This window comes from Diorhabda sublineata, chromosome 1 (assembly GCF_026230105.1).
Source record: "Diorhabda sublineata isolate icDioSubl1.1 chromosome 1, icDioSubl1.1, whole genome shotgun sequence".
Lineage (NCBI taxonomy): Eukaryota > Metazoa > Arthropoda > Insecta > Coleoptera > Chrysomelidae > Diorhabda > Diorhabda sublineata.
In genome coordinates, this window is record NC_079474.1 from 42,807,476 (window position 1) to 42,824,900 (window position 17,425).

The window sequence follows — 17,425 nt, forward strand, 5'->3', positions numbered from 1 at the left end:
ATTGTGAATCAAACAATTTATTTGTCGTTTCTGCAAATATGATAATGATGATTAACAACTAATTATCTTTTCACTGTAGAAATGCCATTATATCGGAATTAGAAGTTCTATTAAAATGTTAGGAAATAAGTTTTAGAATGAATTGAAGATCATTTTAGTTTTATTGTGCGGATTTAAATACATTAATAATGTCTTTAAGTCAATTACAGTAATAGAATTGTAACCCAATTCCTTTGATCAAATATTGAGTACACAATGTCATATTTTGAGTATTATTTTGTGAATCACAAATGGCCGACGAGACAAAATGGTAGATCACATATAGGGACATAAATTAATATTTTCTTAAGTGAAAATTCTTCGACTACCTTAAAAATAAACTAAATTAAAAATCAAATACTACTTTTAAAATGATTGGTTTCATAATTTTATTGATGATACACAGAGGGCACATCTAGTGTACACATTCCCAACATCTAAATTTTCATTTTTTCTCCCATCAAGAAAATTTTGTAGCGATCGGAATAAAAAGAAATTCGACGGAATCAATCCAGTAATTTTTGTGAAATGTAAACTGGGATTCACAGTATTCCTTTTGCGTTTTGGATTATTATATAGAAACGTTTTTTCGTTCTGTATGGTGTCGTTGAAGCAATACGTTGCATTACTATCGGTTGGACTTGACCTCGCCCAAGATTGCTTAAGAGTATTGAATTCCTGGTTTGCATTTTCATGTCGTTTCCTAATTTTATTGCTTTTTTTGATCGAAACGAGTCATAGTAATCAGAATAATCAAAAATGTTTTTGATAGCATCTGTTACTGTTGTTGCTAGTTTCAGTTGTGTACGACCTATCCATCTCCATTTTCACTTCAGCTGTTGATCAATTTTCCGGAACATCTTTCCATTATACTTCCAAGTTTCGGCCACATTTGATAGAATAGATTTTATATTGGTATGAAACAGTATAATTTTGTTCTTCTTGAGATATTTGTTGGAGACTTAAAAGTGTTTCGATGTCGTTTTTAGTACCTCCTTTTGAACTGTGTAAATAGCAAAATTTTTCAACTTGCTCTGTTTCTCTTCTTTTTGTATCAGGTATGCTGTGTAGCAATATCTATTGCTGTTTATGTGTAATCCAACTGGTGTTGAATGATTATATAATCTGTTAGTTTTCTCTTGCATGAGATTTTTATTTGTTGTTAATAGATATATGTCATCCGCGAATTTGAAGTCCTTCGTTTTTCAAAAAGGTTCCAGTTAATTCCTGACTTTCTATCGTCTGCTTCGCTCATTATCACTATTCCTGTCTCTCTTGTCGATTTTGATTTTCTGAGATAATTGTCCTACGTGCTGTATCCTGGCTGTGTAATTGTTATGAAAAAAGTTGTACTTATTATTTTGGTGTACTTATCTGATTTCAAGATATTTTTTGTACATTACTTTTCTGTTTATCGAGTCATGTGCTTTTTGAAAGATTAAATTTCATTTTGTTGCTTTGTTTGCTCCAGTATTATTTGCACTAACGCAATATGGTGAATGCAAGAGTTGCCACTTCTGAATCCAGCTTGGATTTGTATAGTTTGTCGTTTAGTGGTTTTCTTATTCATTCCAGGATAACTCTAGCCAAGATCTTACTCGCCTTGTTCAGTTACGTGATCAATTTTCACAATCAGATCATTGGTAGTTTGATCATTGTTTCTTTGTCTTTTGGGAGTCTCTAATCATTCTAGATTTTATAGAGGAGTAAATGAAGTTAAAAGTTCTGCTGTATTTGACTTCTGTTCTTTTTTTTTTTTAGATAATTTATTATAAGAGTTATTTCTTGCATCGTAATTGCTTCTTCCATGATATTTAGTGTTTTTTTGTTAATTTTCGTTAGTTTATATAACTCAAAAAAACTTCGTCATCTTTGTTTTATATATTTATGACTCGAATATTCCTTTTCTGATTTGTCTTTTAAGTTTATTCTACGCGGCAGATTTTCGTCGACTTTTCGGACTTTTTCGGGGGCTTTCGCAGCTTCTGCTTTTTGAGCTATTTTCGTGAATAGTTGCTTGTCTTATCGCTTCTTTATTTTTTATGATAAATTTTTCTAGTAAATCATTGTTTTGGAATATATCGTATGTTAGTAATTGGTATGTTGAATTTCGTTTCTGCAGTTATCTACGGTTGGTCTTTCTTGTTTTTGTAACCCAATTTTTGTGCGCTGCATTTTCCCTGAATATGAATACATCGTGATTTGTCACACATACTTGTATTTCATTACACGTTTCTAATTTCTTTCTTGTCACTTTTTAGTATGTTCTTCCACATTCTTACTATGAGTATGAGATCTATTTTTTTTTGTTTCTTCTCCTGGTGAAGTCCATTCAGTACTATGTATATGTTTATGCGTGTGCCACCTCTAACTAGTTCATTTTCTGCATCACAATAACCTTAAACTATCTTTTATATGACGTCGAAATATACAATGAACTGACAAATGATAATGTACACTCTGTTTCGAAAATCCCTTTTCATTCTAAAAGATGCAATAATAATAATATATAATTAGTTCAAGCTGCTGACAGCGTTTGCGTTTTAGAATTATATATATAAATATCTATTTCCAAATCTAATTTAACTGCATTTAAACATAAAAGATATTAGGTAATGCCTCGATATTGCCATCCTGTATTATTAAGTTCAATAGAAATAATTTCACTCGTTTAGACATATCCACTGTTTGGAAATCAAAGAACATATGAAAAAATGACAGAAATAGAAGATGACGCAATATAAGCAACGAAAAGGATGTCTTTGATTTAACATGTTATTATAATGGTTGAGTTTGGCATTTAAAAACTTTTCTTAATTCATTGGAACAAAACGATTTGATAATGAGTTGTCGAAACGCAATTATTAAAATGAGTTTTTTTCTCTCAAAACTTTCCGATGGAAAAAAAGAGGGAAAGAACACGCTTCGCTTTTTTATCTTCCTTGGTTTATTCCATAATTCCATTTTACAAGCAGACATTTTTTTCCAAGTTACGTTACAAAGTTATTTTATTAGATTCACGTTCTTAACGTTGTTTCTTCCTTCTCAACATCCTGCACTAATATTTCTATGACTGAATAATTTCGTGATTTTGATGGAAAATACTAGTTTTGTGATAGGTGTAATGGTTTAACGACATCCCTAAGGGAAAGATAAAATTTCAGAGATCAGGATTCCATAGTTAAAAACTTGTCATGTCATCACATTGTATCTGTTGGGACTCTACTTCTTTAAACCTTTTTATTTCCGTTACAAGGACTAGTTTGTATCATGGACTATGCATATTATTCGGTAGTTATACACCGATGTAAAGTTGCATTGTTGAAGTAGCTACTGACGATACCAAAACCCAAAACTTTTTTTTGTTTACATAATACATAGAAATATAATAACTCACCTGAATGTATTTTCATAAAATGGTTATATCCTTCCATAAAATTGAATATTCCCAACATTCTGACTGGATTTCAAAAACTGAAACAAAGGAATATGTAATAACATAGTGATTAAATAATTGTGGAAATAATTCTCCTAAAACACCAGTTTGAAAAGAGTCGAACAAACAGCTATGAACGTATTTGTTTTTCTTTTTAATTAAATCCATCCTAAATCTATTTAACATATTCATTCAAAAATTTCTGTGCAACATACCCTTTGAATCAAATAATAAAATCCTACAGCATTCCTTAAGAATTCCAAATATCGAATATTATGATGTAAAAATTCATTCTTTAGAAATTGATATGAAATCAATTGTAGTAGAAATATTAATTAATATAAAATGGATATTGGCGAAAGCCTTTGATGTAACACCTGGCAATAACAATAAAAATAAAATATATGTATGGAAAATTAATAATAATATATTACAAAATAATTAGAATTGCATTTAAATTGTATCTACAAGATTCTTGATGATATCTTCGATTATAACTTACCTGCTATCTGGTAATTATATGCGAGTATATCATATATGATTATGGTTTAAAAAATGGTAGAAAGATAAAAATGTTGATTTAGAATGTATTCGAAAGGAAGCGTTATCAATTAATTATACACTGCAAGAAATAGAAGACAAAAATATGAAAGTTCGTATCTTAACGAGGTCAAAAAAGTACTATTTCAACAGTATAAAGTTTGGAACACCTTATATAATACGCAAAATAGATCAAAACGGCAAAAAATTAATAATGGTAAATTAATCAATTTGGTTAATTTCGCAGATGAAAAATTTATGTTAAAGAATTTCCAGCTGACTATAAAAATTTGAAATTGGTACTGAACGATACATTTGAAATGACAAATCTAACGTCAACTTTCAGTTTAACTAAAACCCCTTTCGAAATAATAAGAATTGTAGTTATTCATCATCAGCTTTTATGAGATAAAGGACTTTCTTGTATTGCTGTGATTGGCAGTATTTACAGTCAAGAAAACAACAACTCTTTGATGTTTTTCTAGAGAAATCTAATAAGTTTTTCATGTCAAACTCCCCTGTGGTTGAATGAATAAAGGATAGTAACTTGAGAAATTAAGAATAACCTGAAATGTGTTATATGAGATTTTACACTTTTCCTAAGCATCAAATTTAAAATCCGTCGTAGGTTGTTTAAAAATATTGAAACTGTGTTATTACCAAGTATATTGCAATATTCATCTTATATAAAATTTAATACAAAATAATTGTATAATAAACAAGTACACGATTCTATTCATTACAACAACCAAAAGAATTTTGAGTATCTAAATTTGTTTCATTCATTTGGGGATCGAATCTTATGTCAAAATTCTTTTCTGTTTACTAATATAACCGCAAAGTTTTCAAAAAGATTTTCTCGTTTCTATAATGGAAATCAACGAGGTCTATAGAACCTCGTCGAGTCATTATCTGTACAATGTCAATTTCTGTTGAGTCACATCTTGAAATTCCATGTTTGTATCGGCCACACTTTCATTTTCTTGTGCTACCGCATCTACAAAGACTGGAAAGTCATACTTTTTCCTTATTTTTCCATTGATTGCTCCACCTGATGATGGGAGCTGTCGATAGACTTATATGTATGTCTTTGATCAACATAGTGAATAAAATTTTTTTTAGTATTCATTGGAATGATAACGAGGCACCATATTATTGTCTTCTAAAATTATCGACCGAAATTATTCGAATCAGTTGAAGCTTAAAAAGCACTTATGATGTCTTCTTGATCTCTTCCAATGATGCCTTCATGCCAAATAACTGCAAATGTGACATTTCCTCATAGGCATGAATTGTTGTAAACTGAAAAAAGTTTTGTGAATAGAACTATTTCAAATGTCCCCAATCACCGCAATATAATGACCTTTTTCAAATTTGCGGAGAAATAAGAATTATTTCTTATTTTCCTTTTGCGTGTTTTCAACATAGCTTACGTAGGTACTTGTTTATAGACGTTCCACTCTTTACACAAATTACAAGATCATCTCTGTGACCATGAGGCTTCCCACTCTTGCTCGTCAGATGCTGTGGTCATGCTAAGCACTGCGAGATGTGGAATTTTTCTAAAGAAATGTCTGTTTTTTTCTTTTTATTCTATTTTAACTAGTTAAATAGGTAGAACACTTCCTTGAAAAAACTCATTTTCGTTATTTTTATAAAAACTGCATTTCCACCTCTATATGATACATTTTCTTTGTTATTTTCTTACCTTCCGACATCGATTATCAAATTTTGAATATTTTTTATAGCTGCTTAGATGAATTTCTACTCGTTACTTCACTATATTTACTGATGGAACCTTAAATGCACTTCTTTATGCTTTGGTTGTTAATGGTTGTCTTAGGTATGGCATAAAATCATGTAGCTATGACAGACACATTTTTTTAAATATTCTCTAGTTTAGTTTAACTTCCTCGTAATATCCACATTCTTTATTTAATCATATTTTTAGTACTATATCTGTTGAGTGACTTAATTCTCTATTTACTTTTCAGTTCCACATTTTCTTATTTACTACCCTGAGGTCTTTCTGAAACTGTGAGCTCCAGCTCTCATATCATTTTTCTGATGGTTCTCCGTGTATTTCTCAGAATTTCAACTTTAGTTGTCGATATATGACAATTTTGTACCTTTTATACTAGTCTTATATTCGAATATGACTGTATTTATATGCTTCCTTCTTCTTTGTTACCAATTCCTTAACTTGGTTAGTGAACTACGGTTTGGTTTTCATCTTTCCATTAGTATCTACTGTTCTTAGTGCTTCTTTTCTTCTTTCTCTATTTGATTATCGAGGAATTTCTTATTATTCTGCAAATAAGGTAACAAGACATTGTATCTGAATTCTCAATCGATTTTTTATTATAAATAATTTTAATATGAGGACTTTTTAAATATTCTTTAATGCTTAAGGTGATTATAAACGCAAAAGGTATTACTGACACTTTGTGAGAGATTAGTTCATTTCTAAATCAAAATAAATTTAATTTAAAATGTCACAAATATACAAACATGAAAATTTTAATCGAGAAGCTAGTTTGGAAATTGTCTATTTTAATTCAAAATCTTATCAATAATAATATATGTTTTCTTGAAATATGTAACAAACATTCTCTTTTCCCTGTTGCTAATTGCATTTCAGTCTTCGGCCATTTCTATTTTTCTATAAACTTTTCTTATTTTTTCAGTTTATTGTGAATGATAGGTAACATATATCGGAAATTGTAGGATCAATGTTACTTTCGAACCGATCGAAGCATTTCTAATTAACTGTCTTCTAGTAACTGGGAACAAAATGTTGGAAAGCGGATTCACGAAAAAGTTGATAGTTTTTTATCTTTCCGCGATCTTTCCAACTAACTCGAACTTTTTGATTTACGAAGAGAAAGAGAGAGGCAGATAGAAATTCTTTAATGTCACAATTACAATTTCTAGACAAAAGCTTGTGAAGTAGTAAGAAACAAACAAACAAATAACTAAATAAAGTGTCTGTCCAAGCCTTTTTTTAAAAAAACAGCAGCCTGAGCCTTTGATTATGTTAGCAGACTCAAGATATATCAAGCTTTGCATGATTTATCAAAACTCAAGCAAAACTTGATACAAATTTAATCAGAAAAAATACCCTTTTTTACCATAACAAAATGCGACTAACAAAAAAAAGAAACATATATATGTACGTTCACGATCTAATTAATCTAATCCAATTACGGTAATTAACTAAACATATACCTGGAATTATACGTTGAACGAACATGTTCTAAAATACTCATTATATTCTCGGAATTGCCTCTTATGCCTGCTCAGAAGAAAACAAATTTCTGTTTTATACATGCAGTTATAATGAAAGCATAAACATTTTTCCTGACCATATAGCTCATCTTGTCTAGTTCAGCATTTATTTTGAAGATCAGTATAATATTTTGTAATAGAATAATAAATATTGAACAGTTGCTTCAACTTTCATGCACCAAAAGTGGGTATCTCGTTTAGATATGCGTCAATGTCGACAACAAAGCAAACACTCGTATGGAAATTATTGATATAGCAAATTGCAGTGCACGAACATTTAAATTATCCTATGGAGTACTGAATTTCTAAATATTAATACCCTTGGAATTAATATTATCTTCAATATTTTTTACAAAATACATCGTTCGAAACTACATGTCGCAATTACGCCATTTTGATTTGAGAACAATAAATTGTTTGCGTTTTATTGAGCAATGCTGCAGCATAATTATAAAGTAAAATTTTATGAATATATATATATATATATATATATATATATATATATATATATATATATATATATATGTATACTTATGTATTCTTAGTCTAGGACTGAAATTATGGTCAAATAAAATATAAGAAATATTTCTTATATTGTATTTGACCATAGTTGCAGTCCTAGACGATGAATACGTAAGTATCCGAAAGCTCGGAGAATATATTAAAGTTAGTGCACTTTGGTGTTTCATAGCCACGTTCCCAATAAGAAACCGTTTATATATATATATATATATATATATATATATATATTTAATGTTTGTATTCAATACAGCCCATAGAAACTACGAGATTTCATCAACTCAAGCTGCATCTGTACTATTTATGTCTAACAGTCTCATGTGTTTCGAAAAGCAATGGGAATGTTTGGAATATTCCAATGAGAGTTGTTTTAAATTAGAAAAAAATGCGAAAGAAACCCACGAAATGTTAAAATACGGTGATAATATAATAATTGTTGTATGAGTTTTCCTTCCTATAACACAGCCTATCTCATCCGGATGTTGGCATACAGCACTGTTATTCTAGCGGACTGCTTCCCGGAATGTGGTAGTTAAAACAAACCATTTTCTGATGTTTTGGAATCACGATTTTCCTCTCCATGTTGGTTTCTTTATGACCACATGTTTTCTTTGAAGAATCAGCTGCAGTATATAGCTATATCGATTTGCATTCCTTATTAAGTGACTCAAATAGTTGAGTTTTATGTTTTTGATATTATGATTGACCACATGTTGTATTGTTGAGTATTTGTAGTATTTTGGATTTGATAACCTTATCAATCTTTTTTTTAATCGTCCTCCTATAACATCATATCTAAAAAATTTCCAGTTTCTTCATCGACGCTTTAGTCAACGTAAATGATTCGACTCCTCACACTACTATGAGAGACCGCGATCATCTTGCTGATTGATGTTCTAACCTTCTCGATAAGAATATTTACTTCCACTAAATGATCCCATTTATCGGCCTAATTACTATTTCTATTCGTTGTTCATTCACTATAAGCTGGTTGTAAGAGATTCATGGACTTTAGAAGTGGATACCATGAACAGACTCGAGGCTTTTGAAATGTGGATCTTCTGTAGACTACTAAAAATATCATGAACTCAACATATACCTAACGATGACGTGCTTAGACGTATGGAAAAAGAAAGAGAGTTACTTATAACAATAAAGAGAAGAAAGACCGCTTATTTGGGCCATATTTCCGTAACAACAAGTATGATATACTGAAATTAAGAATAGAAGGAAAAATCAAAGGAAAGCGTGGACCTGGTTACTGACAATATTCATGGTTAAAAATCATACGCGATTGGACTGGTATGATTTATAATTCGCACCACTCAGGACCGCAATTTTCGCCAACCTTTGAATGGTGATGACACCTGGAGAAGAAGAAAAAGAGATACAATATTCACTAATTATCGTGTTGTGTTTACGTTAATATTTCCTTACCCCAAATCGAAAGATATTAATTTGATGGACAGTTAAAAATATATATATAAACGAGTGAAAGGATGAGGAGCAATTACGTCGTTCGACGACAAACCTCACTCATTTAACCTCAGCAGATTTAGTACCCCACAGCTTTCGACTTCTTCTGAATATGAAGTATGTTTTGCAAGGGGAACGTTTTGTTACTATTACTGAGGTTTAACAAGTCACGAAACGGATTAGATGAATCATTTACTGAAAGAAGTTTTCTATTCATAGAGTCAACGTTTTGATGAGTGCATTACTAAACAAGGGCAGTATTCATAAGAAATTATTACACGGGTATATAACATTCGCTCATAAGTAGATGACACAACTACTATGAATTTAATTAAAATGCAATTATGATTAAAAATTTTTAATAGTTTGTAGCCTCAATTTTTTTTAAAACTAAACGTATTAGTAGAACGTGTATTAGAAGCTAGTAATTGTTTACCATTAAAAGCTCCTGATCTAAGTAGTACCTTTCTCAAAATCTGGATAAAACTTGAATAAAGAAACATTTGTATGCAAGTTCAGATGTAAAAACATCTTCCCATTGACATGAACGTTTTTCGGTAGACGAAAAGAGCTGTTGAAGACGTCTTGAAGTGCCCAAGATAAAGCAGCTAAGAGGTTTTTGTGAACAACGCTAATCAAGAAATCGAACATTAAAAAAACATTTGTATATATCTATTATAGATTTGAGGTCTAGTATACACTGTGACCCCAAATATTTTTTGTGTCCCCCTTTCCTGTTGCATTACTTTGGAACCTAGTGTTTACAGCTGATCCATTAATTACACTCCTTTTAAAAAGTCCAGAATGTTTTCTATTTCAAGCGCTCCATAGTGTAGTGCTTTGGAGCTCCTTAGTGCTTCACACTAGCGTCTTCAGGTGTTTGTAGAGGCGACTTTGCCTGGATAGAATTCCTATTAGTAGAGTCTTTGGTTTTGCTCCTATCTACCTTCTCTTACAAAAACATTTGAAAAGTGTTCTGCGTTTTTATGTGGGAAACATTCCAAAATAATATGTGAAAGGTTTCGTGAAACATTTTGTAATATGTGTTGTAATAAAAATGTTTTATTTGCTGTTTGTATAATTAGTAATTTTTTTTTTTTAATTCAATTCAATCATATTTTTATTAGATGTGACGAAAGTGTTAAAAATAATTACATTTTGTTGAATATCAAAATATTACCATATAAATTATTTGATAAAAAATTTGATTCAGTTTATTATAAATGCAAAATTCGTTTTTGAATTTTTTATCTTATTATAATAAATTCATATTTTGTTTTTTATCTTGTTGTTCACCTATAAATGAATTATTCACCTATGAATGAATTATATAATCGTCATTAAAGTCAATTGGAATGTGAAGTAGAACTTAGGTTGTAGATTATCTAAAATTCGGCTAACGCCTTAAGGCGCAGGAAGGATATACTGAACATCTTTTTTTAAAAACACATCATTTTCAACGATGTGAAGCTAAATTTATCATATATTACACTACCGGTCAAAAGTTTTTACCCATCCCATAATCCATTCAATTAATTTCAAAATCATAAACTTCAACACAATTTTCTTTCATATTGTTGAGCGAAGATCTTACAAACCAAAAATAATAATCTCCGTTATTTATTAACTTTATACGAGCGCATGTTTTTAGTTTGTAAGTTTTCAAATAGGTAAAACCAAGCAACTATTGATTGAAACTCATGCATAAATCGCAAGTCTGGACAGTCTAGCGATAAAAAACTTTAAGGGCGGCCTCGAAAACCCACAACCGTTGAAGATGAACGTATTGCATTGATCAGTAAAGGTGATCGACGACTCACGGGCCCAGAAATAGGAGCTAAGATCAATGAATCTAGGAACTTGCTTTTGAGTACTTCTATAGTGGAAAGGAGATTGAGAGAAGCCGGCTTTTTTGGAAGGGATGCAGAATAAAATTAAGAGGCTGGTATAGGCTAAAGAGCATAAAAATTGGACGAATGAAGAGTGATAAATAGTTCTATGGAGTCATAAGTAAAATTTTGAGGTTTTTTGGTCTATAATAAGGGTGTTTTTGCGCAGGGCAAAACAAGAACAGATCTTATATCCAAGTGTGATGTCGACTTTAAAACAGGCAGGCTCGGTGATGTGTTAGAGGAAGCGTGACTGGAGACCTGGTGAAGAGATTTTGAAGAAATAATGCTATAAAAAATTGGAAATGAAAAATGTACTAGGTTCTGATCAACAGAAAATGTATCTTCTAGAATGACAACGATTCTAATCATTCCTCGAAGCTACGCAAAAAGTAGTTGAGAGGATCGGAACTTAACTCGATTGAGTTGTTGTGGGTTAAATTGGGCAGGGAAGTCAGGAAACAGTGTGCTCTATTTTTTCTTCACATCTTTGGATGATTCTGAAAAACGAATGGTACGAAATAGACAATGTTTTTTTGTTGAAATTGCTACAGAGAATACGAAAATTGTTCACCGAAATAAATTAAAGCCAAATGGTACTCGATGAATCAAGGATGACAAGGGCCGTGGATTTTTTGCACCAAGTCCCGGAATACCCCGAAAACACTTTCAACACGATATATCACAAGTCTCTACTATCTATTTGAAAAAAAAAATTGAGATTGTATCTGTCGTTCAAAGGGGAGTGAAACAAGAAATCAAATTTCGTACATCGTACATCTGTCTAATGGAAATTCTTCCTTTCTATTCAAGACCCATAGCTTCGTTTCGTTTAACTCCCCGGTCTTATTTATATTTTGGATTCGACTTAAAACAGCTCAATCTAATGCTACCATTACCCTCCACTGATCTTTAATTGATTCCTACGTATGTTAGTTATTTTATCTATTTTTTTAATATTCATGGTTTTGTTGCCGTAGGAACATTTAAAATTAAGATTTCAAGGTATTTGGTTATAACCAATCTTCAATAGCTTATATTTAATTCCGTTAAGTTGGGGACCTTCTTTTCTTACAGTATGCCGTCCATGGTGTGTCCATCAAAATCTATATTTGAATATTCAAATAATTATTATAATTAAATGCGAAGATTATATTAAGTGGAATTAACTGAATCTTCCTAAGTGATCAATATTTGTATTGTAGTATATTTATTAACTGAACATAGTAATATATTTAGAGCAAATATATAGAAAGTTTTCACATTTTATCATATTCATACAACATATTCTACTTTTGCAATCTACTAGTATTTGCAAGGTCGTTTTTTTATACCTAGAAGGTAAGATTAGATTGTTTGTAATAGTTTTAGTAAATTAACAGGTGCGTGCTAACAGAACTTTCCCACAGAGGGAAATTTAAAGAGGTTCACAGTTATTACAATCAACATGGTATGATTTCAATATTTAACTAAACTTTAATCTTCAATTATTATTACAGTTATGTAATCATTATTGATTCATTCATTATTTCATTAATATTATTATTACTCAATATTTTCGATAGAAGTTCCCTACAAAGAGTGAACAAATAGCTTAAAAGGCAATAGAAGACGGAAAGGGCAACCTGTGTTTTATAGATTTTGAGAAAGCATTCGACAGAGTAAATAGGAATGACATATAAAAATCCCTGGAAGTCAAAGGAATAGAATTAATAACCAGAGAGCCTCATAAAAAAATGTGTCAGAGCTAGGCGAAAACCATCAAAGGAGTAGATAAAGATGTACACTAATCCCATTCTTATTTACCATCGTGTTAGATGAATAAACAGAAAAAACAACAAGAAAAATTAGTATAAAGTCGAAAATAAAAATTAAAAACTCCAAAATTACTTTATGCAGATGACATTATAACAATATAACGAAATGAGAAAACTTGAACTTAAATATATAAAATCACAGTTTATAGATAAAAAATATGAAAATACGCCAACACAAGACTAAGACATACTGAATACACCACCACTAAACCAACACTTACGCTCGTTTCGATAACCAATTTAACGTCTTCAGAGACTGAAGGTAAACTAAAAGTCTCTGAAGACGATAACTTGGTTTTCGAAACGCGCGTCAGACAGTGTAATTGTAAGTGTTGATGTAGTGGTGGTGTAAGCAGTCTATCCGCCAACGGTTCCAGAAACTCCAACTTAGTACGAGACTAAGATGATAAGGCGAAACTGGAAGACGCAAAAGATGTATCAAAAATAGAACAACTTCAAGGGTTTAAATACCTTGGCGCGACACTTTTACAAGATGGACAATTGGAACAAGAGGTAAATGAGGGGACTAGAGCAACAGGAAGATTATTCAAGGCAATTAAAATACAGTTTCTACCTAAAAACAAATAAGAACAGAAATATATTATATCGTTATCCATATTCTTATTGACATATACATCAGGTAGACATAACTTAAACAAAAAAAAGCAAAATAGAAATAACATTTCTATCCAAAATAGATATGACAAAATAAAGGATAGGAGAGAAATTATTAAATAAAATTTAAACATAAAACTCAAAACAAAACCAGAGAAAGACAGCCATGATAATTTGGGCACTTCATGAGAGAATGCACAAAAATAAAAAAAGAGGAAATGAATAAAAGAAATGAAGTTGGAAAGGGATAAACGAGGAACAGCAGGAAGTTCAACACAAGACACATGCAATGACCCAATTCTAATAAGCCTTACACAAAAAGGCATCAATATTAAGTGATTTGAGTATAGTATTTTATAATTTAACTGTGTGAAATTCGTATTCAACAATAACTTCTATAACCCAAGTCCAATACAATCATTCCATAATTTTATCAAGCATGAAACGATACTTTCTATGCACTTATCACTAGAAAACTTTTGTTACTATTCCAGTGATATTTTAATGGTGTTACCAAAATCCTCAGTCAGTTACTATGGGAAGATTCTTCAATGTCACAATCAAATTCGGCATCACTTGTTTCAAAAGTAGCTTCTCCTTACGCCTATATTTTTATATCATCATATAGAATATATAGTGGTAAGTGTGAACACAAATATTTGGAATGGTAGTCTGGCATTGATGGGCATAAATCTGTTTATTTTATCAAATAAAAGGTAGACATTTCATTTCTTCCCGCAGCTTTGCCTTCCATTCCTTTATAAATGCCAATCATATTAAACCAACAATATATGAGCCATTAACTCAAAATTTTACCAATATCCAAGATTTATTATCGTACTTTTCCAGCAACATCTATAGAAACAATATTTTTTTTCCTATGAATCACTAGTACTTTTTCATGTAACAAAATATTTTTTTTTCATTATTTTGGTAACTGTCAATAATTAGGCTAACGATTTGACGCGATTACGTGTTTCGTAGAATGCACAACAAGAAAGACATTTTGTTGATAGATAATACAGCATCTAGGATCTGTCTCAATTTTTCTTTTGAATTAGTAATCCCAAATCTTGATGAATACTTTTTATATTTTTAACGCAAGTTTTCCATTTGACCACAAACTATTCGATCGTTTATGTTGTGTCATCAAATTTAATATAAACGATGTTTTTTTCCAAATAATAAAACTAAGAACTCACGTAGGGCGCTTAAAAAACTCAGCAAAGATGAACCCTGTAGCTCAACTCTAAGGGGTGGGTATTTTTATTTTAGTTACATTTTTTACTAAAATTGAATTTGCACGTAGTTCTCGCAATTTTCCACAAAAAATTATTTTATATTCTTAAAGTTGAGACTAGTTACAGTAATTAAAAAATTAGTAAATTCTGAAATTTGGAGGAATACTTATAATATTTTTTTGCATAATTTCTTAAAATTTTTTCCCAAATTAATAGTCAGTTTTATATTTTTATGAATAATAAATTTAAAAAATGTTTTTCAGTACGTAGTATTGGTGGCAGCACTCATGATATTTTCCAACAAAAAAATAAAATTAATGTTTATTGTAGTAATTAGTTTATTGTTAATTCAATTACTTTTAGAAAACGAAATATTCTGATTCAATGCGTTATCAATTTATTTTTTTGGTACAATTCAGAAATTGTTTATGACTTGGAAATCATACATTATTGTATGAGTTTTTCATACGTTCGATGACTTAACTTAAGAATATAAAATGGTTTTTTTGTAGAAAATTGCGTGAGCTATGTGTAAATACAATTTTAGTAAAAAAGCAAATTTTCTCATATTAATCAAACGGGAAACTAAAATAAAAGCGACCCCTTAGAGTTGAGCTACGGGACTCATCATTGGTAAGCATTACCGCAGATATAGTTGCATCATAGGAAAAAAAAGTATTAAGGACCATCGATTAGTTATGACAAATTTATTGAAGGACACAATGATTGTTTTAAAAATGATCCAATAATTCATCAATTTGAAGATATATATTTTGCGAGAATCTCTAAATGGATCACAAAATAATAAAAATTTCCAAACGAACTATAATCTGCCAATCATTATTTTTATCGTAAAACTCGTTAATTCCAGTGCAAAAATTCTATAAGATGAAAATACTCAATTTTCCGCGAAGGATACATTGAAGATTCTACACTCAACCAAATAAATGTATCCAAGTGCATTTAAAACGATCAAAGAATAAATTTTGCTACTTTAGCACTCAAATCAAGTTCAAGTATACAAAATCAAAACATTCTCTTGTACAAAAGAAATTAATCTCTATAATTATTCAAACTGTTCGGTAAATATTCACCTTAGAGATTTATTTAATTTATAATTAAATAGAAGGTTGTTATACTCCAAATTGGAATACATTTAGTTCTAAGTTATAAAAAATTTGATCGCGTCTAGAGTACGAAGAATGGGACGAAGACGAGGGGAATGGATATGTGCTTATTTTCATCAAGGTATCTAGAGACCGAAGAAAGTTTCAATATTCACCTTGATGTTCCATTATCTCGTTTGTTAAATTGCCTCCATATAATTGTGCGGGTTCATCTATGATAGATAGTTTATTGTCCTTGCATATAAATCACTATTTGGTTGTGATGTTACAATTTTTTTGATTAGTTACGTATTCTCATCACAACAGATAGTTTATTTTATTATTGAGGATTCTTATCCAGAAACTACTGCAGTAATCACAGTTATTAATGTCATCGACTACATAATCATTCACTTTTCAGATCAGTTAATGATTTTTATTTAAATTTTTTAAATCCTTTTTAGTAAATTTTTATTTATTGCTGTTTATTTACCTTCAAATTCAAGGTAAAACTATGAATATTGTTCTGTCGAAGTGACCTATTAAAGGATTATTAATAATAGAATTTAAATATATCATATTTTCGTCATAAAACTCATAAATTATTGACCTACCTTGACTACAACAAAATTTCACTAACTATTCACTATATAAAATTGAAGCCTAGTAAACAAAAATCACTTCTCAAATACCAATAATACAGAAAAATTTTGTCCAATATCAATTTTACTAGAATGTCAACAACATCCAGTAGAAGTAGTACCCACCATCAATATGAAAGCGCGTATACTGAATTAACTTAAACTTGACTTAAAAACAAAACTGAAAGTTAATTGATGAGAGATAATGCAACGAAAATGGGGAGTAATTGGTAGGGAGCAATTATAGTCAAATTTAAAATTGGAAAATTTGTAAACGTTATTTGTGTGAAATAAAAATATTTTGAGGACGTCAAATGCCTAGAAATCATTGCTAGATGAATTATAAAAGGAACTAAAAAATAGGAATTGATTAAAAAGATTAAAAGGAAATAGCAATACTACAAATTACTATATGAGGAAATAATAGATATTTACAGATAAATTGGGGGATGAATATCTCGGTTTTTCGACAAAAATACAAAAATTCAAAAATCTGTCTTGCTTCTTTGTATACAAATTCGTCCAAATGATACGATGAGATAGTATAGTGTTTAGTGGGCCATTGATCTAAACAATCGTGGAAATTTATATGAAAATATAACGATTGATACCTCACGTTCATATATTGTTTATTGATGATGGTAATCTATTTTTTGTTCTTTATAGCCTACCATCACGTACCGGAAATTGTATACCACAGATAAATGCTAATAAATACTAAGTATAGTCATAAGAAAAAATATATTTTTTATTAATTTTGCTCTTTGTTAGCAATAAGCTCATACCAACGATAAATCGATGATTGCAAGCATTTCCAG

General features: G+C 30.3%; 1 protein-coding gene across 1 annotated transcript in view; it reads right to left on the bottom strand.

Moving 5' to 3' along the window:
- LOC130443860 (elongation of very long chain fatty acids protein AAEL008004-like) overlaps positions 1 to 17,168 on the bottom strand; it is a 32,503-nt gene extending 15,335 nt beyond the window's left edge. Inside the window, exons 1-2 of the mRNA XM_056778737.1 lie at positions 16,581 to 17,168; positions 3,437 to 3,513 (exon numbers count right to left, since the gene is read on the bottom strand). Coding sequence (XP_056634715.1) covers positions 3,437 to 3,494 — 58 coding nt within the window. The 5' untranslated portion in view covers positions 3,495 to 3,513; positions 16,581 to 17,168. The remainder of the gene's footprint in view (positions 1 to 3,436; positions 3,514 to 16,580) is intronic.
- Between the last annotated feature and the right edge of the window lie 257 nt (positions 17,169 to 17,425).